Source organism: Macaca mulatta, chromosome 8 (assembly GCF_049350105.2).
Source record: "Macaca mulatta isolate MMU2019108-1 chromosome 8, T2T-MMU8v2.0, whole genome shotgun sequence".
NCBI classification, from domain to species: Eukaryota; Metazoa; Chordata; class Mammalia; order Primates; family Cercopithecidae; genus Macaca; species Macaca mulatta.
In genome coordinates this window covers 104,527,187-104,551,401 of record NC_133413.1, presented here as the reverse complement: position 1 = coordinate 104,551,401, position 24,215 = coordinate 104,527,187, and the positions used below count along the sequence as shown (strand labels likewise).

General features: G+C 40.6%; 1 protein-coding gene across 2 annotated transcripts in view; it reads left to right on the top strand.

The window, feature by feature from the left end:
- The window catches only part of CDH17 (cadherin 17), a 78,767-nt gene extending 54,759 nt beyond the window's left edge, over positions 1 to 24,008 (top strand). For both annotated transcript variants that reach the window (XM_028852777.2, XM_077943862.1), the window contains exons 13-18: positions 6,300 to 6,544; positions 9,497 to 9,627; positions 12,188 to 12,427; positions 20,209 to 20,325; positions 20,462 to 20,575; positions 22,828 to 24,008. In XM_028852777.2, the coding sequence (XP_028708610.2) occupies positions 6,300 to 6,544; positions 9,497 to 9,627; positions 12,188 to 12,427; positions 20,209 to 20,325; positions 20,462 to 20,575; positions 22,828 to 22,928 (948 nt within the window). In that variant the 3' untranslated portion in view covers positions 22,929 to 24,008. The remainder of the gene's footprint in view (positions 1 to 6,299; positions 6,545 to 9,496; positions 9,628 to 12,187; positions 12,428 to 20,208; positions 20,326 to 20,461; positions 20,576 to 22,827) is intronic.
- Positions 24,009 to 24,215: the final 207 nt, after the last annotated feature.

Below are 24,215 nucleotides of genomic sequence, written 5' to 3'. Positions count from 1 at the left end.
GGAGTTTGCTTGAGGTCCACTCCAGACCCTCTTTGCCTGGATATCAGCAGCGGAGGCTGCACAAGATAGAATATCGTTGAACAGCGAGTGTTACTGATTCTTGTTCTGGAAGCTTCGTCTCAGAGGTGTAACCAGCCGTGTGAGGTGTCAGTCTGCACCTAGTTGGGGATGTCTCCCAGTTAGGCTACTCAGGGGTCAGGGACCCACTTGAGCAGGCAGTCTGTCCCTTCTCAGATCTCAACCTGTGTGCTGGGAGAACCACTGCTCTCTTCAAAGCTGTCAGACAGGGACATTTACATCTGCAGAGGTTTCTGTTGCTTTTTGTTTAGCTATGCCCTGTCCCCAGAGGTGGAGGCTACAGAGGCAGGCTGGCCTCCTTGAGCTGTGGTGGGCTCCACCCAATTAGATCTTCCTGGAGGCTTTGTTTACCTACTAAGCCTCAGCAATGGCGGACACCCCTCCCCCAGCCTCCCTGCCACCTTGCAGTTAGATGTCAGACTGCTGTGCTAGCAATGAGGGAGGCTCCGTGGGCGTGGGACCCTCTGGGCCAGGTGTGGGATATAATCTCTTGGTGTGCTGTTTGCTAAGACCCTTGGTAAAGCGCAGTATTAGGGTGGGAGTTACCTGATTTTCCAGGTGTTGTGTGTCTCAGTTTCCCTTGGCTAGGAAAAGGAATTCCCTTCCCCCTTGTGCTTCCCAGGTGAGGTGATGCCTTGCCCTGCTTCAGCTCTCACTGGTCAGGCTGCACCTGCTGACCAGCACTGACTGTCCGACACGCCCCAGTGAGATGAACCCAGTACCTCAGTTGAAAATGCGGAAATCACCCGTCTTCTGTGTCGCTCACGCTGGGAGCTGCAGGCTGGAGCTGTTCCTATTCAGCCATCTTGGGCGCCCCCTGTGTTCTATGTTTTTATTTGCTAAATCTGGCAACGCTGTTAGGGGCCAGGAGTGGCACTCAGGGCCTCACTTTCACTTCCCCCTTTGCAAATGTGAGGAGTTGGGTTGGATGACCCCATGGGCCTTTTAGGCTAAACCCTTTATTCTAATGTGCCAGGCAGAGATACCTCTTGATTAACAAAACTGCTGGGTCTCCTTTCAAGGTTCAATAGACAAGTTTCTTTTCAATCCCCCTCCCCGCTGCTTTACTTTCATCTTTTACTGTATTGATAAGCCCATGGGCTCTCATTCTGTCTCTCCCTCTGTAAGGACTGGGTAATCTGAGTCAGAGTCTTAATTACCTTGGTTCCTGTCTGTTTGTACAGGATTCTCCCAACCCTCCCTCAATCTACTCCTGTCCCTTGCCATGTACACCTGAATCTTGACTCTTTTCTCTGTGGCTGCCTCATCTGTGTTTAGAGCATGTCATGGGTTTACCAGATGACTCAATTGGAAGCAGCACTCAATGCCATCCAATGTACTTACAGTTAAGATACTTTCCTAGGGGAGAGAGTGAAACCTTGCTGTTAAAAAGGGCCAGAGAGAATTTGCAAGGGTGGCTAATTGTTTAAGGTTTGCAGTGCAGTGTGCTGGAAACTGCAAAAGAAAGCTCTGGAGTACAGTTTTGAGCTAGAATAAAAGAAAACTGAAAGAGGCTAAAAATGAAGACAAAATAGAATAATTTCACAGAAAATGGACAGAAGCACAGAGGAAAAAGCACTAGTGCTAAAGCAAGCCCTGGGACAGAGTCTTGGAATTCTGATCCCATTGTTACCAAACATTCCAGCTCGAACCAAGGACCCTGCTGCATTTCAGCAGAGAGGTTGCTGTGGACCAGCTCAAAGCCTTAGCCTTGTGTGTGAATCTGACATTTGGAAAAGGTACCATGCCAACCTCCTCTTGTGCTCACAGCAGTCTACACGGAGAGAGGAAATCACAGAGAGAAAGGATAAAGGGAAGGGCACTTTTCAGAGCTTGCAGTGGGTTGGGGTATTCCTTTGCAGGTGACGGGGGCAACTTTCTTTTATCCTTTTGCAGGACCAGAGCTCTCTAGGAATCTAAGGGAAGATAGAGGCCTATCCATCCCAGAATGAACAAGGCCCATATGTCATCTTTTTTTAAACAGCGGTTTAACTTGGCCATTTGTGGTTAATGGGCCCTTTTAGGGAGATATTGGCACCTACCTCAATGATTAGCGGTGGGTGAGAGCTATAAGTACCCTCCCTCACAACCTAACACGAGAGGTATGCTACAGTAGAGTAGGCCTCTGACCAAAGTCTTTGTCACATCCTTACTTTATATGTGATTCTATTTCAAGTGTCTATTATATCTCCTAGCATATATTAGAGGTTCAATAAATATTGCTTGACTTAATGAATAAATGAATTCTGTCCCATATACAATTATGAACAAGCAGACACATAGGTGATCATCCAACCTGTGCTTTAGGCCTATGACATCCCAGCTGTCTGTCCCTTGGGCACTGTGATAACAATCCTTGAGCAAGTGGGTTTGTTCGACCATCCAGAGGCAGGAGATAACTGGCAGAACAGAACTGAGCCCTGGAACTCTGCAGGGTATAATCTGCTGGCCAGGCCAGATATCTATACTCCTGTTCACAATGACTAAGGGATACACTAACCAAACAGCATATCTTTTTTTCTGAGACAGGTGCAGTGCCACAGTCATAGCTCATTGCAGCCTCAACCTCCTGGGCTTGAGTAATCCTCCCACCTCAGCCTCCTGAGTAGCTGGGACCACAGGCATGTGCCACCACACCCAGCTAATTTTTTATTTTTGTAGAGATGGGGTCTCCTTATGTTGCCCAGGCTGGTCTTGAACTCCTGGGCGCAAGTGATCCACCTGCCTTAGCCTCCCAAAGTGCTGGGATTACAGGTGTTTGAGCCACTGCGCCTGGCCCAAAGTGCATATCTCGGACACCACTCATATCACCAAGAAAATTTATTTGTAAGATCACTTTGCTAATTAACAAACCTTCTAGTTCTGATTGAGATAGTGTTGGCTATCATAGCTACCTCTGGGATACAGATCTTGGATTAGGTTCTTTCAGATGCTAAGCAACAACCAACCCTGGACTGTGGATTCTTGATTAGGATACACTAAATATTAGCCAATTCCCCACTAGGATATAGAATAAAAATATAACAAAGGTATGTAGCCATACTATTTGTTATTGAAGTGTTTTATAGACTATATAATTTGGTTTTTTATGTATGGCTTTGTCTTCTAAGTCCTTGCCTATTAAGCCATCAAGGGACTACCACTGTTCTGAACTACTGTGTTAATAATTTTTAAACGTTTAAATTAAGTTTGTTAATCACAATTATATCATTAACAGTTCATCTGAATTACAAATGTGCTAATCACAGGTAAAATTCACCAAGGGACTCATACATGGCAACTATAGTCTGTTTGCATAAACTCTCTTGCTTCTCCTACTGATTCTGAGGGAGGCAGAAATTCAGGCCCACAGCAAGGTACAGTCAGGCCTTCTGGTGATGGCAGAGCTGGGAACTTGACTCCACGTCTCCAGCTCCTCTCAGGATGTAATTTCTGTGAGTCCTGGTGTTGCCACTTACTAGCTTGTGGCCTTGACCAAATGATGTAACCTCTCAGGCCCCAGTTTTCCAATCTGTAAAAATGGGTAAAATGGTAGCACCTTTCTAGTAAGGATGTTGAAGAATTAAATGCAAAAGTACGTATATAGTTCCTAACACAGCATCCAGCAGGTTGCAAACTTAAACATGTGTCATCACTTGATTCTAATTAATTAGAGCTAGGATTCTACCTGTGGACAGGTATGCTTTCTCCTAAGGGGGCCAAACTTGCCTAATTAAAGAGTCAAATGGTGCATACTGAGGACTGCAGCCTCAGTCTCTCAAGGGGAAAGCCTGGAAATGAATAATTTTGGCAAGTGCCCAAAGCGATCCTTCAGATTAAACAACTGTCAGAAATGCTCCCTGCTCTGTATTTACTGCTGCCCAAGCTCCAGCCTCTCGTGTGGTTGGTTATCATGCTCTTGGGGCCAAATGTGTGTCATGAGCAGGAAAGCTATTTCTTTGAACCCTGCCTGGCTCAAATACCTCTCCTGGGATCCTGTTTCTTGAAATTCAGGGTTCTGCCTTTTATTAACTGGCAAATTTTGTCACTTCTCCACTATGGCTGATCTTTTTGAATTCTCAATTCACTAGCTATTTTTAACTAGCCCAAATGTCATCTGGAAAACTAATGTGCACACTTTGATCTCATCAGTGATCGCTAGTGAAAATGGTAAATATCCCAGTCTCACAGCCCCTCTCCTTCAGCATTTTCTTTGCCTCCAAGTTGAATCTAAATCACTAGGTTTGACCTTTCAGGCAGTTGTGTGCACAAAAGGAATTGTGGTGTGAGCAGGTTTTTTCAGTTAACTTAAATATGTCTTGCCAGATGGGACTGAGGCCATTCCAAGAGGCAGTGCAGGTCTCTTGACTTGGTCTTGCAGTCATATCCCCATGTCATGAAAAACAATGCACATGGCCGGACAAGGCTTGTTCTTGGCTCAGCTCTGCTGATTACCATTTGCTAATGTAGCATCTTCCATTTATAATTTCTCCAGAAGAGTTGATGTTTCTCCAGGTGTGGAAGTTATGTGAATAGAATTCTCAATGGTAGGCTGCTGCTTTTCATTCGTTCTTCCATCCAGTGCTTAGGGAACACTGACACTGCCTTCTAGCTAGTCTTCCTGCCCCAGTGTGGATCACCTCGAATCCATCCCGCATGCAGCTGCTCCTGGAGTTATCTTTCTAAGACACAGATCTGACTTTGTTAGTCAAGGATGAAGTTCCAACTCCTCAGCTCGCCATACAGTCTTCTCTTTCCACTCTCAGCCTTGCACGTTCTCTTCTGGTAATACAGGCTGCTTCTCATTTGCACATACAGTGTCTCATTTCTTTAAACCATTGCCTCTGGGACCAGTGATGGAATGAGGAAAAGCCAGGGAGGGTGCTTAGGACCTGCTTCATGGTGAGGATGGATGCACGTGCTCTGCCTAAGCATATGGACAGCTGTGCTGCCTGCCTGGGCCCGGACTTTGCTGAACTGGACAGGAACAGAGAACTGTGTCCTTTGTCCCCATCACAGGCTCATTCTGGGGGCTGCTGCCTTCCTGCTTGGCCTACTAAGCTTTTATCTCAACTGGACAGTTCTGTCATCCCCTGACACTGGGAGTGGGTCCTGTGAGTCAGAAACTCCAGCTTGCTCTGCCCACCTCCACTTCAGGGGGAGAAGCCCAAACTGAACCATGGACCACATGTAGCAATCACGAGGTCGACGAGGGCCAGGCCCTGCAGACAGTGGGTGCTTATCACTATGAACAACCTCTTTTTTCACACTTAGTTGGCCTACATGATTTTCTCTTACATATTTGAACAAATTTCAATTGCTTTTTCTATCTCAAATGACCCTGAGTCTTCACACACAGTTCCTACCCTTCCACGTGAAAAATCATGCCACAGCACTTAGGAACTAGAGAGTGAGTTGTGATGGTGTGTGTTGGTGCATGCATGGGGAAAGGCTGAGGTGGGCGGGTCACTTGAGGTCAGGAATTTGAGACCAGCCTGGCCAACATGGCAGAACCCCCATCTCTACTAAAAATAAAAGGGTGAGTTTCCTCTATCTCGTGAGATGGTTTGCCCTTCTGTCATAGGATAACACAGCACAAAGTCCTCAACAGATGCTTGTACCATGTTCTTGGGCTTTCTAGCCTCTAGAACTGAGTGTCAGATAAACTTCTATTCCAGCCAGGCATGGTGGCTCATACCTGTAATCCTAGCACTTTGGGAGGCCAAGGCGGGCAGATCACTTGAGGTAAGGAATTTGAGACCAGCCTGGCCAACATGGTGAAACCTTGTCTCTATTAAAAATACAAAAATTAGCCGGGCGTGGTGGTGGGTGCCTGTAATCCCAGCCACTTGGGATTCTGAGGCAGGAGAATCACTTGAACAAACCCGGGAGGCAGAGCTTGCAGTGAGCCAAGATCGCACCACTGCACTAAAGGCTGGGTGACAGAGCATGAGGCTCCATCTCAAAAATAAAAAATAATTTAAAAAAATCATTGCCAAGACCAATGTCAGAGTTTTCTTCTATGTTTTCTTCTAGTGGTGCTACAGTTTTAGGTCTTATGTTTTGTCTATAATCTATTTTGAACTGATTTTCATACATGGTATAAGATAGTCTAATTTCATTCTCCTGCATGTGGATATCCAGTTTTCCCAATATCATATATTGAATATATGAGAGTTTAAGAAGCATAGGGAATGAATCTAATCACCCCAAAATTAATTTTCTCTCTTTCTCCTACACAGCCTCTTGATTTTGAAACAGCAGCTATTTCCAACATTGTGTTCAAAGCAGAAAATCCTGAGCCTCTAGTGTCTGGTGTGACGTACAATGCAAGTTCTTTTGCCAAGTTCACGCTTTTTGTGACAGATGTGAATGAAGCACCTGAATTTTCCCAATACGTATTCCAAGCGAAAGTCAGTGAGGATGTAGCTATAGGCACTAAAGTGGGCAATGTGACTGCCAAGGATCCAGAAGGTCTGGACATAAGGTAAAGGGCAACAGTGCTGGGCAGGCCTGGCTGCGTGGTCACCAAAGTCAGTGGGGAGGAGGAGGAGGAGCTGGCCTGCACTGACTCCAGGGCTGACCCTCACAGCACACCCAGCAATGATGAACTTGGCCTTGGTTTAGGAAGGTGTCAACACCCTGGGGGCATTCCGAGGGATGGTGGTTCATCAATAAGCATCTAGTCTCAGACAAGTGGGAAGCAGTGTGAGGTTCCATTCCAGCCCATGAGCTTCAGGTCTCAGCTGAGAGCTGGATGGTTCAGGTGAGGTTTACCTCTGAGAGAGACAAGATGAACCAGGCCCTGTGTCTGAGCCAGTTATCTAGGCTGGCTTTAAGAAAGGGTTCCAGCCTTAAAGGTGTATTGGAGATCTAGACAGAGAGACCAAGGCCCAACTGGACAGACCATGCCAACTTACAGGGCTGAGGGAATCTTCTGGATGTAGGATACATAGGTTCCTTGGCTCCAAAGAGCACCCCTGGAGAAGCTGGTGCTCTGGCTGAGGTGGCTGAACAAAATGTATAAACATTTCCATCTTAGCAATTCCTTTTTTTCAGTTCAATAAGACCCACACAGTTTTCCTTAAAAAGTACAATGATGATTAATTTGCTTAAGAAATATGTTTGTATATATCTGTATAATATCTATAAAATCTTTAAGATCATGTAGTTAATAAGACTTGAACTCAGATCTTTTGCTGCTGTTGTACATTACACCTCCTGTCTATGGCATAATAAATATTTCAGCATGACTTAAATCATGCGTGTGGCTATGAATGACAGACAATTCCTTAACTTTCTCTAAACATCTGGAGGGAGTCTTGCCTCCCATTGAGCTGTCCTTCAGGCACTTGGATCCACTTCTAAGACCTTTATCTGATCATTGAGAAGCAAGGTTACCACCTACAGTTTTACTCTAACTACTTCTGTAGTTTTATAGAGAAGAAAGAACAGTAGGGGATATACTCTATGGTTTAGTGTAGATACTACTGAGTCAAAAATTATGAGGAGACACTGTTTTTAATCTTTATACCATTTATTTCACAAAAGTTCCTACCTTCTTCACGAAAATACTATAAAAATCATTGGTCAAAGATGAGAATAAAAAAGTTTATCAGTGGGAAAAATAAAGGCACGTAAGAAAATTACCGTGATGAAACAAGGAAAGGATACATATACAATTAAGTTGAGGTCAGGAAGAGGAGGTTAGCAAGGGAGACTGAGAAGAGGTGTTCTGTAAGGTACAGTTCCAGAAGACAAATGAAGGAAGTGTTTCAGGAGTAAGGAATAATCAATAGTTCAGACATGAGTAATAAGTCTGTTAAGAATTAAGGATGACTCCAGTGTTGCTCTGAGTAATTTAATTCTCAAGCTCCACAAACTTAAAATCAATTAGCAGCCAGTGGATCTGAATCCAATCCTTCAGCAAATATTATAGATTCTTCTGTTGAAATATATTCAGAATCCACCTGCTTCTCCCCGCTTCCAGCCTACTCAAAGGCACCACTGTGTCTGTTCTGGATTCATCCTTACCTCTGCCATCCCCCACCCCACCCTGAATCTACTCACTGAATTGCAGTCAGTGACCTTTTAAAAAAGTAAATCAGATCATCTGACTCCTCTTTCAAAATGCTCCAAAGCATTCCATCTCTTTCAGGATGAAATCCGAAGTATAAAGGGTTTCATATTCATTACCCATATTTATAACCTAACACAGTGTTTGGCGTATGGAATATACTTAAAAAAATACATTGTGGGAAATTAACACATCATAATTTTTAATCATTCTGTTATTCTTTGACATGTAGGTTGCTTCTAGTATTTTTGATTATAGAAAATGCTTTCAATAGATGTATGCATGTAATTCTTTTTAAACTTTGATTAGATTGGTTTTTTTTTAGGTAAGATTTCCAGGAGTGGAATTATTTGCTCTAAAGACATGGACATCGTCATGACTATGATGTGTTGCTTTTTAAAGGGCTGTACCATTGGTTTTCCTGTGGTTCTAGTCTTGTCTCTCTCAACTTCCACACACCTACCAATGAGCTCTGTTGAAAACACAAATATGGCCAGGTCACCTTGCTTAAATCATTGGCTGGCTGCCCCTTGCTTCTTATAATCTGGCTCTTCAAATCTCTGTGGCTTCTGCTTCCCATGTATACCCCAGCGCTGCTGAAATGCCTGACCCCACACTCACCATGCTGTTCCTTGGCCCTTGGTGCTGTAGCTCACACTCTTCCTTCTGCTTGAAGCATCCTCTTCTTGCCTTTAACATCTTCAGAAAGACTTTGCTGATTCCTGTAAACTTGTCTTGGATTCCATAGGGCCCCCTCTGTTGTGTTAACCACGTGTTATTGGAATTATCTGTTCATCTGTCTATCTCTTTCACTTGCCTGAGAGGCCCTTTTTGTGACCACCTCCCTTGGTCCACTGCCTGATCTTCCTCAGCACTCAATATATGTTTGTTGGATGAGGAATTCACTGTGTTACCAGGGTCTATAAGTATCCACCCATCTTACCCAACGTTTCCACCACTGGCTGTTCAAATTTTCTAGATGGGTGGTTTGCTAAGATGTTTTAAAAGATACTTCTGGGTTACTTTAATTTGAATTCTTTGATTGCCAGAAAAGTTTAGCTACTTTCCCCAGAAGTTTTGAACTATACCCTTCCTAACACAAGCACAAACACCATGTTTTAAGGATGAACAAATCCTTTTGAAGACAGATGAAATGCAAATAAAGCATTAATAATATGAGATAATAGATCCTTTAAATATGTTGTAAATAATATACAAATGTTGAGATTATCGTTAACATTATTTGTATATTATTTACAACATATTTAAAGGATGCACAAACATTTAGTTGATGCACGAACTAGCTTCACACTTTCATGCAAAGTAATGCAGGCTTTCTTTTGCTCTTTTCATTTGATGAAGCTATTCACTGAGAGGAGACACAAGAGGTTGGCTTAAAATTGACCATGTGACTGGTGAGATCTTTAGTGTGGCTCCATTGGACAGAGAAGCTGGAAGTCCATATCGGGTACAAGTGGTGGCCACTGAAGTAGGTAAGCAAAAAAAATAAAAAGGAACATAGATTATCAGAAGATACTTGGGTTGAAATGGAAGGGAGGATAAGAAAACTGACAGAACCAAAGCACCAGAATATCACAACATTAAAGTGGAAGGATGAGAAAGGTACAAAAGTATAAGGGAGTGCTCATATCTTCCTTTTTTTTTTTTTGGAGATGGAATCTCACTCTGTCAGGCTGGAGTGCAGTAGTGCAATCTCCACGCATTGCAACCTCCGCCTCCTGGGTTCAAGCAATTCTCCTGCCTCAGCCTTCCGAGTAGCTGGGGTTACAGGTGCCTGCCACCACGCCTGGCTAATTTTTGTATTTTTAGAAGAGACAGGGTTTCACTATGTTGGCCAGCCTGGTCTCAAACTTCTGACCTCAGGTGATCTGCCTGCCTCCGCCTCCCAAAGTTCTGGGATTACAGGCATGAGCCACCACGCTGGGCCCCTTCATGGTTTTGTTAAAGGTGAAAAACACCTGTGCCCCCAGCAGGGCTGCTGCTCACTCTGGTTTCCTGTAGGGGCTACGGCCTCTTCTAGAGGGTTCTGTGTCCCTGGCTGAACTACCTCCCTTCTTCCAATGTGGTTGTGGGTTTCTCCCAGGAGCTGTGAGTGGAGTCAAACCACTTACCTGTTCACCTAGACCACCACTTGCTCCTTCAACCTTAAATTGTAACTCTCATCCTTTTTGAAGCAGAAAATGTTTTATGAAATATTCTCTACTTTGATATGTGTCAGAATCCCCAGGGAGTTTGTTGAATATGGACACTAGGAGTCCACCCCTGGAGATTCTGATTCCATAGGTTTGGGTGAACCAGGGTATCTGTGTTTTGACGAAATCAGGTGAACTTTTGAAAGGAAAGACTGTTATACAGAAAAGCCCAGGATGTTTGAGCCATTTCTGTATAATCTTTGCATCCTATTTATTTCAGTTGTGGTGATATATATTGCCTGCTGGCTCCAAATGTGGAGTTCCAGAGAACTTTTTTAAATAAAAATAAATTCATAGGAATAGTATGTTTACCCAATAATAAGCCTGGCCACTAACACAGAGTTTCTTTGCATTTTAATGGAATTTTCAGACATACGAGTCGGAAATCTGTTGATCCAATGTTGATCAGGCTCTAATTAGCTAGTAAATGTATCTGCCAGGTTTGCCAAAAAAGAGAATTAAACAAATTACTCAATAAATGTTTTTAGACCCCCCCACCCACCACAGCCCTGAAAAAAAAAACTTTCAAAATGTGAGGCCCAGGGTTGAGAGCTAAATGGAGAACAGACAGGAATCATAAAAATGGCCCCTGCATGCAGAAAGATTAAGAAAAACAAAATTACTTCAGTCAAGGCAAACCAAAAAGGGTAGAATGCAGAACCGCGTGCCAGCTTGGGAAGGGTGTGTGTGAGCGGACAGGCCCTCTGTTTCTGTCTCTTGCTTGAGTGAAGCACATTCCACTATCGCATTGTATACATTTAACTCTTGATTTAAAAGCTCCCAGTGAAGCAGCAGGCAGGTTCTGGCTGAGCCTTTATGCTGTGCACACCCCTTTCTCATAGCATGGGGATCAGAACTTCACTCTGGATGTGTCCCAAGAGTCTCTCACATTCTAGAAGTTTCAGAAATCAAAACCAGGGTCCAAAACCCTGTTCTGTTTTTAGTTTTTGGCACTGACATGATATAAATAGATACAATGACTTCAAGAACACAGCGGCCTTTTCTCCTTTGGTTAAGTGTAGTCATGGACATAGACGATGTTGAGACGAAAAGTAAGAAAACAGGGTTTACTGGAAATGAAGCAGGAGCAAGAAAACATTACTGGAATCAAACAAGGTCAGAGTCAGAAGTTGTAGAAACAATGTCTGTGATTGGTGTCGGGGAGGACACGATAACAGTCAGTGTTTATGTTGCACTGACAGCCCCATAACGAGCACTTATTGTAATAACTTACTCCTCATGCAACACTATAAGGTAGGTGCTATTCTTGACCACATATTATGAACGAGGGAACCAAAGCACTGAGAAATTAAGTAACTGCCCAAGATTACATAGCTACCAACCGGTTATGCTGCAGATCCAAGTTTTTCACTCCTGTCATATACTACATAATGTCTGTGGAGGCTTTTACTATTTTCCAGAACATTCACTCATATTCGGGATTCTTGCAAAGCTACACAGCTGAAGAAAATAAGCTTAGAAAACTCAACTAACATGCTAAGGCCTGGTGAGGAGCAAGTGAAGGTGTGAGTGCTGGAGTTAGACCTCTTGGATTGAAAACCTCTCTGCCTTGAGCAAGTTACACAACTTCTGAGCTCAGTTTTCAGAATTATTGTGAAGTAATATATGTAAAATATTAGCACATAGATCTTAGTTATTATGATGATGGTCAATAAGACTTTTTCACCAGTAACAAAACTAGGTCTTTGATTCTAAAAGCTCGTCTTCTTTCTAGCATCTCAGTGTACCTAACTGCTTGACTTTTAAAGAAAGGGAAACCCTTCTATTTAAGAGGAAAATGAGTGAGCTGATCCCATGTTTCAATCATTCAATTCCTTAGGGGGGTCTTCCTTGAGCTCTGTGTCACAGTTCCACCTGATCCTTACGGATGTGAATGACAACCCTCCCAGGCTGGCCAAGGACTACATGGACTTGTACTTCTGCCATCCCCTCAGTGCACCTGGAAGTCTCATTTTCGAGGCTACTGATGATGATCAGCACTTATTTCGGGGTCCCCACTTTACATTTTCCATCGCCAGTGAAAGCCTACAGAACGACTGGCAAGTTTCCAAAATCAATGGTGAGTTGTCAGAAATACATGGGAAAAAACACAGATGGATGATGAAAGTAGGTTTTATTTAACTTGGTGGGTTTGCAGTACTCAGCACAGAGCTTTCTCTCATGTTCCAGGAAGGAAGTTCATGCTTTGGAAGCTTGCCCAGGGAAGGACTCCAGAGGGGACAAAGCCCCAGGCTTATTATGACCGCACAGCATTCCCTTGGTGTAGATGAACAGTTGGATGACCTAAGCATCATTTGCAAAATTTTCAATGACAGATGGAAAGCAGATTTTATAGAAATTTTTAAAAACTTTGAGATTGAATATTTTATATATATATTCAAAGTATACAATTTTATGAGAATTGATTATGTGTAAATACCACTGACGCCATCAACACATTCAAGACAATGAACTTTTCTACCACCCCCAGAAGATATTTCATGCCCTATTATAATCTCTGCTTCCCACCCATCCTCTCTCCCCAGGCAACCATCAATGTGCTTTCCATTACTATAGTTTTCATTTCCAATAAGTTTATCTGAATAGAATAGTATAGTATAGTATAGTATGTATACCTTTTTTGGTCTGGTTTCTTTCATCTCATTTTGAGATGTATCTGTGTTATTACATGTATCAATACCTCATTCCTTTTTATTGAGGGGTAGTGTTCCATTGAACTATACCTGTTCACTGGTTGATTGTAACTCCAACTTTTGCTATTACAAAGCTGCTGTGAGGATTTGTGAACAAATATTTTGTGTAGGGACATACGTTTGCAGTTTTCTTGGTTAAATACTGAGGAGTAGAATGGCTTGGTCATATGGGAGGTATATGATTAAGTTGTGGAGCTTCATGTCTCTCCCTCTCCTTGTGCCTCCCTGTGCCTGAGACACAATATTGAAATTAGGCCAATTAATAACCTTAGAATGGCATATAAGTGTTCAGGTGAAAGGAAGAGTCACACATCTGTCACTTTAAATCAAAAGCTAGACGTGATTTAGCTTAGTGAGAAAGTTATGTTCATAGCCAAGATTGGCCAAAAACTAGGCCTCTTGCATGAAATGCTTAGCCAAGTTGTGAATGCAAAAGAAAAGTTATTGAAGGAAATTAAAAGTGAACCTACAGTGAACACACAAATAATAATAATAATAATAATAAAGCAAAATAGCCTTATTGCCATTAAGGCAGAAAGTTTGAGGAGTCTGGATAGAAGATTAAAACAGCAACAATATTCCCTTAAACCAAAATCTAACCCAGAGCAAGGCCTTAACTCCTCACTTCTGTGAAGACTGAGAGAGGTGAGGAAACTGCAAAATAAAAATTTGAAGCTAGCAGAGGTTGATTTATGATGTTTAAGGAAAGAAGCTATTTCTATAACAAAGTGCAAAGTGATGCAGCAAATTGAAGTGGAAGCAAGTAATCCAGAAGATCTGAGATCATTAATGAAACTGGCTACAATAAACAAGCTTTTCAATGTTGATAAAACAGCCTTCTTTTGGAAGACAATGCCATCTTTATCTTGGACATCCATAGCTAGAGAAGTAAATGCCTGGCTTCAAAGCCTCAAAGGACAGGCTGGCTTTTATTAGGACTAATGCAACTGGTGACTTTAAGTTAAAGCCAACCCTAATTTAGCATTCCTAAAATACTAGGGCCCTTAAGAATTATGCTAAATCTACTTTGTCTGTGCTCTGTCAACGGAACAACAAAGCCCAGATGACAGCACATCTGTTTACAGCATAGTTTACTGAATATTTTAAGCCCGCTGTTGAGACCTCCTCTCTCCCAAAAAAGATTCCTCTCAACATATTACTGCTCATTGACAATGCACCTGGTTACTCAAGAGCTCTGGTGGAGATGTACAAGGAAATGAATGTTGTTTTCATGCCTGCTAACACATCCATTCTGCAGGCCCCAGATCAAGGAGTAATTCTGATTTTCAAATTATTTAAGATATACATTTCATAAGGTAATAGCTGCTATTAGATAGTAATTCCTCTGATGGATCTGGGCAAAGTAAATTGAAAGCCTTCTGAAAAGATTCACCAGTCTAGATGTCATCAAGAACATTTGATTCTTGATGACATCTTAAAAAAGGTGATTCATGGGAGGAGGTTGAAATATACACATTAGTAGGAGTTTGGAAGAAATTGATTCCAACCCTCATGGATGACTTTGAGGGGTTCAAGATTTCAGCAGAGGAGTCGCTGAAAATGTGGTGAAAAAAACAATAGAGCTAGAATTAGAAGCAGAACCTTGATGATGTGACTGAATTGCTGCAATCTCATGATCAAACTGGAATGAATGACAGTTGCTTCTTACAACTGAACAATGTGGGTTTTGTTTGCTTGTTTGAACAATGGAATCTGCTTCTGGTGAAGATGCCATGCACATTGTTGAAATAACAAGCAAGGATTTAGAATATTCCATAAACATAGTTGATAAAACAGTGGCAGTGTTTGAGAAGATTTACTCCAATTTTTGAAAGATGTTCTCTTGTGGGTAAAATGCCATCAGCCAGCATCACATGCTACAGAGAACTCTCTCATGAAAGGAAGTCAATAAGTGCAACAAACTTCATTGTTGTCTTATTTTCAGAAATTGCCACAGCCACCCCAGCCTTTAGCAACCACCAACATTGAGACAGGAAATGATTAGCAGCAAAAAGATTGACTCATTGAAGGGTCAGATAATCATTAGCATTTTTTGGCAACAAAGTACTTTTAAATTAAGGTATGGACATTAGGGTTTTTTTTTTTTTTTTTGGTATGATGCTATTAACAGTCCAGAGTATAATATAAGCTGTTATTTCAGTAGAAAAACAAAAAATTTGTGTGACTCGCTTCACTGAGCTATTTGCTTTATTGCAGTGATCTGGAACCAAACCCATAATATTGCTGAGATATTCTTGCATACGGGGTGTGGTAAAGACCAAACTTGATTGTTTTTAACATAGCTATCTAACTGTTCTAACACCATTTGTTTAAAACATCCTTTTTACATTGAATTATCTTAACAACTTTGGCAAAAATCAAGTGACCACCTATATATAAATCTAGTTCTGGATTTTTTTGTTTCATCAATCTGTTTATTTTTATACCAATAAAACATTGTCTTGATTACTGTAGCTGTATAAGGCTTGAAATCAGGTAGATTAATTTTTCTGACTGTTCTTTTTCAAAATTCCTTCATTCTGTCTTGTTCATTGCTATATAAATTTTAGAATGTAGCCCGTTCCTTCCTGTTGAGATTGTGTTGAATCTATTGGGGAATCTGGAGGAGAACTGACATATTAACAAAATTAAGTCTTCCAACTCATGAACGTGGTATATGTCTCCATTTATTTAGCTCTTTAATTTCTTTCAGCAATGTGTTTTCAGTGTATAGTTCTTGCAAAATTTTCCCTAAGCATTTCAGATTTTTGATATTTTAAATATTTCTAGATATAGGAATGTAATGATTTCTGTATACTGATCTGTATTCTACAGCCTTGCTGACCTTGTTTTTTTAGATTTCATAGATTTTCTACACAATCATGTTGTCTGTGAATACTGACTTTTTCCTTTTCAATCTGTATGCCTTTTGTTTATTACTGGCTGAAACCTTCAGTGAAATGTCAAATAGAGGTAGTAAGAGCAGAAATACTTGGCTTGTTCATGATCTTAGGAAGAAAGCATTTAGCCTTTCACCATTAAGTAGACATTAGCTGTGGGGTTTATTTCTGTAGGTGATCTTTATTAGGTTGAGGACTTTGACTTTTATTCCTATTTGAAGGTGGTTTTTTTTTTTTTTCTAAATTGGAAATGGATATTAAATTGTTCAAGTGCTTTTGCTCCATGTATTGACTATGTGGCTGATTTGATTTTTTGGGCCTATTAATTGATGAATTACATCAAGTTTTGAATCTAAAATCACCTTCCTGGGATAACACCTACTTAGTGATGAAATATTACCATGTTTATGTATTGTTGGATTTGCTAAAACTTAATTTTTGCATCTATATTCATGAGGGATGTTGGTCTGTCTATATATTTTGCCTTGTAGAATGAGGAAGGATTCCACCTGTTTATCTTCAATTATCTGGTCAAGTTTGCATAAAAGTGGTATTTCTTCTTAAAGCTTGAAAGAATTTGCCAGTAAAGCTATCTGGGCCTGGTGTATTTTTAAGAAGTTTTAACTACAAATTCAATTTTATTTTATAGATATAGAAAAATTCAATTTATATATTTCTTTTTGGTTGAGCTTGTTAGCTTGTACCTTTCAAATAATTCATCTATTTCATTAATCTAATTTATTGATATAGTTCATGATATTAATATCTGTAGAATACATAGTGATATCGCTCATTCTGATATTGGCAAATTATCTTTTTTCCTGATAATCTGGCTAGAAGTTTATTTTATTGATATTTTCAAAGAACCAGCTTTTGGTTTCATTTTTTTCTGCTTTTGTTTTATATTTCACTGGCCAGATCTTATATTGTTTCCTTTATTCTTCTTACATTGTGTTTTTGTTCTTGTTGTTTTCATTAAGGTGGAAGCTGATGCCATTACTTTGAGATCTTTTTGTTAAATAGACAGGGCCTCGGTCACCCGGGCTGCAGTGCAGTGGTGTGATCATGGCTTGCTGCAGCCTTGAACTCCTGGGCTCAGACGAGCTTTCCTGCTTCAGCCTCCCGTGTAGCTGGGACTACAAGTATGAGCCACCACACTTGGCTAATTTTTTATTTTTAAATTTTTTGTAGAGATGGGGGTCACAGTATGTTGCTCAGGCTTGTCTCAAACTCCTGGGTTCAAGTGAGCCTCCCACCTCAGTCTCCCAAAATGCTGGGATTACAGGAGTGAACCACCATGCCTGGCCCACAAAATTTGATACATTGTGTTTTCCCTTTAGATTTCTTTTGTCATCATGTGTTATTTAGAAGTGTGTTATTTAGTTTCCAGATATTCTGGGAATATTTCCTATACCTTTCTAACTTCTAATTTAATTACATCATAACCAGAAAACATGATTAGAATAATTTTAAATTTAGACATTTTTTTCTTGTAGTACTTCAAAGGTATTTCACCACTTTTTTTTTTTTTTTTTTTTTTTGAGACAGTCTTACTCTGTCGCCCAGGCTGGAGTGCAGTGGCACAATCTCAGCCTCCCAAGTTCAAGTGATTCTCGTGACTCAGTCTCCCTAGTAGCTGGGATTACAGGTTCACAGAGACAGGGTTTTTCCATGTTGGCCAGACTGGTCTCAAACTCCTGGCCTCAAGTAATCGCCTGCCCAGGCCTCCCAAAGTGCTGGGATTATAGGCGTGAGCCACCAGGGGTGCCCTGCCCACTATGGTTCTTCCTTGTTCCATTGAATGTTTGTATTCTTTTTTCTCTGGGTGTTTTTAAGATATTCTCTTATTAGTTTTAAGTAATTTGATGCTTATATTGCCTTGGTGGTGTTTTATTCATTTTTCTTGTTCCTGAAGTTTGATGATCATCTTGGATCTGAGGATTTGGAGTTTTCATCAAACATGGAAAAAATATTAGCCATTGTCTTATCAAAAATGTTTTTCTCTGCACTATCTATCTTTCTTGGCTTTCAGGAATTTGATTACACATGTATTAGGCCACCTGAAGTTGTCTCAAAGCTTACTTTTTTTTCTGTTTCTTTTTGGATAGCTTTATTTCTGTATCTTCAAGTTTACTGTCTTTTCTGCTACATTCAATGGCTATATTATAGCCATTAATCCAACCTAGTCTATTTTTATATCAAACTTTGTAGTTTTCTTCTATAAATTAACTCGTGTTTTTAAAATGTTCTGTATCTATCTACACTTCTTAGTCTTGTAGCTTCTTGAACATATAGAATATAATAACTGTTTCATTCATGTCTTTTCCCACAATTTATGTAATATGTATAATTTCTGGATAGGTTCTGAAACTGGATCCTTACTCCTTATACGAAAATTAATTCAAGATGGATTAAAGACTTAAATGTTAGACTTAAAACCATAAAATCCCTAGAAAAAAACCTAGGCAATACCATTCAGAACATAGGCATGGGCAAGGACTTCATGATTAAAACACCAAAAGCAATTGCAACAAAAGCCAAAATTGACAAATGGGATGTAAGTAAAGAGCTTCTGCACAGCAAAGGAAACTACCATCAGAGTGAACAGGCAACATACAGAATGGAAAAACATTTTTGCAGTCTACCATTCTGACAAAGGGCTAATATCCACAATCTACAAAGAACTCAAACAAATTTACAAGAAAAAAATAACCCCATCAAAAAGTGGGTGAAGGATATGAACAGACACTTCTCAAAAGAAGTTTATGCAGCCAGCAGACACATGAACATGATCATCACTGGTCATCAGAGAAATGCAAATCAAAACCACAATGAGATACCATCTAATGGCAGTTAGAATGGCAATCATTAAAAAGTCAGGAAATAACAGGTGCAGGAGAGGATGTGGAGAAATAGGAATGCTTTTACACTGTTGGTGGGAGTGTAAATTAGTTCAAGCATTGTGGAAGACAGTGTGGCGATTCCTCAAGGATCTAGAACCAGAAATACCATTTGACCCAGCAATCCCATTACTAGGTATATACCCAGAGTACTATAAACCATGCTACTACAAAGACACATGCACACGTATGTTTATTGCAGCACTATTCACAATAGCAAAGACTTGGAACCAACCCAAATGCCCATCAATGATAGACTGGATTAAGAAAATATGGCATATATACACCATGGAATACTATGCAGCCATAAAAAAGGATGATCATATCCTTTGCAGGGACATGGATGAAGCTGGAAACCATCATTCTCAGCAAACTATCACAAGGACTGAAAACCAAACACTGCATGTTCTCACTCATAGGTGGGAATTGAACAATGAGAACACTTGGTCAAAGGGTGGGGAACATCACACACTGGAGCCTGTCCGGGGGTGGGGAGCTGGGGGAGGGACAGCATTAGGAGAAATATCTAATGTAAATGACGAGTTTGATGAGTACAATATATCAACATGACACGTGTATACCTATGTATCAAACCTGCACACTGTGCACATGTACCCTAGAACTTAAAGTATTTAAAAACACACACACAGGGTCAAACCTAAAAGATGACCCATGATTTAAAAAAAATGGCTCTGAACTATAGTGCTGAAGTGCTATCTAGAGTTCCTAAGCACAGGAAGGCTGTGATGTGTGCCTTACAGAGAAAAATTGTGGTTTGGGTCACAGATTAAAAGTAATGTCCAAAACTGTAATTATTTTCCACCAACCTAAACGTGTGTTTGATAAGCTTTGTTCAGGAAGTTTTAGTGCTGTTAGATGTGAGTTAAATGTTAGAATGAACAATATATGTTAAATAAGATATCTTTAAACAGAAACACACAAAAAACCAAGGTTATATATTGATCAATTAGGGAAAATGTGACTAGAAGCTCACAGGAAACTAACTCTGTCTTTCCTCTAGGAGCAATGGTTCAGCATTCATTAATTCAGTGTTTGGGGCAACTATAGAACATAAGTGCTACAAATGATAATTGACTGTATTTAGTATAAATTTCTACAGAGAAATCATGAATTAAGAACTTAAAGGATGCTTTAACTCTTTCTTACCTTATGGGAAGATACATGTGGAATGATGTGGATGATACTTTGGGCAGTTTAACTCATATCCAGCCATGTTCCAGTCAACCTTAGTATGTGATACAAAATGAGCTTTATTCCCGCTAATCCAGGGTCTGAAGTTGTATTTTCACATGTTTTTGTTTTTGTGTTTTTTTCCTGTCCTGGCAGGTACTCATGCCCGACTGTCTACCAGGCACACAGACTTTGAGGAGAAGGAATATGTTGTCTCGATCCGCATCAATGATGGGGGTCGGCCACCCTTGGAAAGCACTGTTTCTTTAACAGGTAGATATTCTGCTATAGGCAACTCAGGCTAGTATCTGTCACCATGGGCCATTTGAAGAGATTCTTGTCTTTGATATGGGATTCTGCAACTATTCACTTGAGAATTTATCCTACCAAATACTGTCCTGTTTTTCAGTTACATTCTGCAGTTGTGGGGAAGATGGTTGTTTCCGGCCAGCAGGTCACCAGCCTGGGATACCCACTGTGGGCATGGCAGTTGGTATACTGCTGACCACTCTTCTGGTCATTGGTGAGTGTAATTTCTTAATTCAAAGAGTCATATCCTGGGCCTCAGAAATGTGAGCTTATCTCAGGGCCTGTCTTCCTGGATTGGTCTGGTGGCTGCTCAAATGGCAACCCAGGCAATAGCTGAGAAGGTAGATCACCAGCAAATTACATCAGACTTTCTTGGAGTTACAGCTTTAGTACCACCCTCTGTCTCTATTGCCTTATTAATTTAGAAATATAAGGGGATTTATGGTCATCAATTGTTATATATTATGCCTAGTTACAAAGCTTTTGTGATAAAGAGGGAAAAAATACAGTAGTGGTACCATGTGTCAAGCACTGTGTTGATGTAGAGGAAACAGTGACATACACAGATCCTACACCAGAGTTTATGGTCTCACCTGCCATTATTGTTACAGGCTGAAGTTAGCCTTCTAGTGATGATGCTGAGATACCTGAAATGTATAGTGCAGAACTTCCCTATGCATAGAAACCTGATTCTTTATTACCCAGAATAACCCATTGCATCATGACCACAGCCTCTGCCATAGCCCCTGGCTTGGCTAGACAGTAGAATCCCCTGATCTAGCTGTTTTTTTCTTTTTTGCGAACAACTCAGTGCCTATTCCAAGTGTTTCCTTACCCAAAATGCTTGAGAGCATAAGTGTTTCAGATTTTGGATTTTTCCAGATTTTTGAACATTTGCAAATACATGATTAGATATCTCGGGGATGGGACCCAAGTCTCAACACAAAATTCACATGATCATAAACATTTTATACACATAGTCTGAAGGTATTTCATACAATATTTTACATAATACTGTGTATGAAACCAAGTTTTGCTTGCAACCTGTCACATGAGGTCAGGTGTAGAATTTTCTGCTTGTGGCATCAAGTTGGTCCCCCAAAAGTTTCAGATTAGAGATTTTCAAATTAGGGATACTCAACCTATATATAGTAATTGCCCTCTTTCAACTGTTGTCCCCACCACAAGTTAAGCATTAGAAATAGATACTTCATTATTTCATGGGTACCTGAGTGAAGGGGTTTATGGTTTCATATCCTTTTTCTTTTAAAAGAAGGACTAGGATTATTCTAAGTATTATTGATTGTTCTCTCAGCATCTGGTCTTTTCTCCCATGATTGTGTCACACTGGACTCTGATTCATGCATCTAAAGGGGGTCTCACTTCTTTATACCCTTCAGTCCAGACTCCCTATGGCATGGGAGGTCCTTCACATCATGGCCACTGCCCATCCTAATGTGTGCATGGTGATCATCATTCCTCCCTGAGAACCGCCATCTGCTGCACACTTTTCATGGTAATTGCACTGGCTTTTTGAGGTCCCACTCACTTACATAAGGTCCCTTCTGCCTCTGTGCCTTTTCTTATTCTATTTGCCCTCCCACCTTGAAAGGGTTTTTGAATTTACACATCAGATAGCAATTTTCCTAACATATCAACTTAATTCCATAATCTTACCACAAGTTAAAGACTGCTTGAGTTTGGAAACATCCAGAAATAGAATAGGATTTTACAGTTTCATTCCCTTATTCTTTTCAAGATAGGGCTGCAATTATAAGTTTCTGAGCATCCAGTCCTTTCTGCCATGATTCCTCCTATAAACTTACTAGCAGGTTAATTTCCTTAAAACAACTCCCTTCTTCATAGTGGACTCTGTTTGACAGTACACAATCAGTGCTGAGCTGCACAGTGTAATTTTGATGTATCAGGTAAGAGAAACCAAGAAGCTTGAGTAGTCTACCCAAGGTCCCACAGCAACAGAGGCCAGATCCAAGAGGAAGGTGCCCAAAGAAATGCGATAGTTGGTGTGGATACAATGAAAATCAGCTTCAGGGAGGTGAGCAGATCAGAGAACAGCTTTCTGGTTGTGCTAATTGTATTGTTTTCTCTAGTAAAGGGGAAGAATAATCAACATTAAGTATATATAAAGTTCAGGAACTTTGTCGGTGCTTATACACTCCATAGTGTGGGACATTAGGTCCTATGTTCTTAGGGCAAGATCCAGCAAGTGCTAAGTCAGCTCTGATTTGGAACTTGATACATACAACAGGATAAATGATAAGCTCATTTCTCTACAAAGGCCAATGACTAGAGTCCTTTATTCACTAGGACAGTGAAACTTTGTTGAACCACATACAAAAATGAAGTTGAGTCATTTTTTTTCCTACCATGATACTACTTTATAACTGAATGTGACAGTACATTTTAAAAGATCCCATTTATTTGACCCTGGGTTTTTTCTTTTAGGTATAATTTTAGCAGTTGTGTTTATCCGCATGAAGACAGATAAAGGCAAAGATAATGTTGAAAGTGCTCAAGCATCTGAAGTCAAACCTCTGAGAAGCTGAATTTGAAAAGGAATGTTTGAATTTATACAGCAAGTGCTATTTCAATAACGACCATCTCATCCTATTACTTTTCATCTAACATATGCATTATGCTTTTTTAAACAGATATTCCCTCTTGTCCTTTAATATTTACTAAATATTTCTTTTTTGAGATGGAGTCTTGCTCTGTCACCCAGAATGGAGTACAGTGGTGCGATCCTGGCTCACTGCAACCTCTGCCTCCTGGGTTCAAGTGATTCTCCTGCCTCAGCTTCCTGACTAGCTGGGATTAGAGGCACCTGCCACCACTCCCAGCTAATTTTTGTATTTTTAGTAGAGATGGGCTTTCACCATCTTGGCCAGGCTGGTCTTGAACTCCTGACCTCAAGTGATCTGCCTGCCTTGGTCTCCCAATACAGGTGTGAACCACTGTACTCGCCTACTTAGATATTTTATGTGCTACATAGACATTAGAGATATTTTTCATTTTCCCATGACATTTTCTCCTCTCTGCAAATAGCTACTTGTGTTTTTCCCTTTTGGGGCAAGACAGACTCATTAAATATTCTGTACAATTTTTCTTTATCAAGGAGATATATCAGTTGTTTCCCATAGAACTTCCTGGATTCCATTTGTGTTTTTTTCTGATTCCATCCTGTGTCCCCTTCATCCTTGTCTCCTTTGGTATTTCACTGAATTTCAAACATTTGTCAGAGAAGAAAAAAGTGAAGACTCAGGAAAAAGAAATAAATAAAAGAACAGCCTTTTCCCTTAGTATGAACAGAAACGCTTCTGTGTCATTAACTGTCTTTAACCAATGTGACATGTTGCTCTTTGGTTGAAATTCTTCAACTTGGAAATGACACAGACCCACAGAAGATGTTCAAACACAACCTACTCTGCAAACCTTGGTGCAGGAACCAGTCAGCTGGCCGGGTTTCCTCACTACCTGTCATGCATACATGCTGCGCATGTTTTCTTTATTTGTATGTTAATAAAGTTTTGGTTTTTATATATTTAACATGTGGAAGAAAACAAGCCATGAAAAGAGTGGTGACAAATCAAGAATAAACATTGGTTGTGGTCAGTTTTATTTGTTGATCTGCTGCTTCCTGTTTCCTTTTTATTTGTGGAGGGGAAGGACAGAATAACAATTGTTACTTTTTGTGTATAAAAATTGCCTCTCCAGCAGCCCCATTCAGGGGCTTATAGATAAAACTCCCATCTCCCTGGACAGAGCACCTGGGGAAGGGGCAGCTGTGGGCGCAGCTTCAGCGGACTTAAACATTCCTGTCTGCTGGCTCTGAA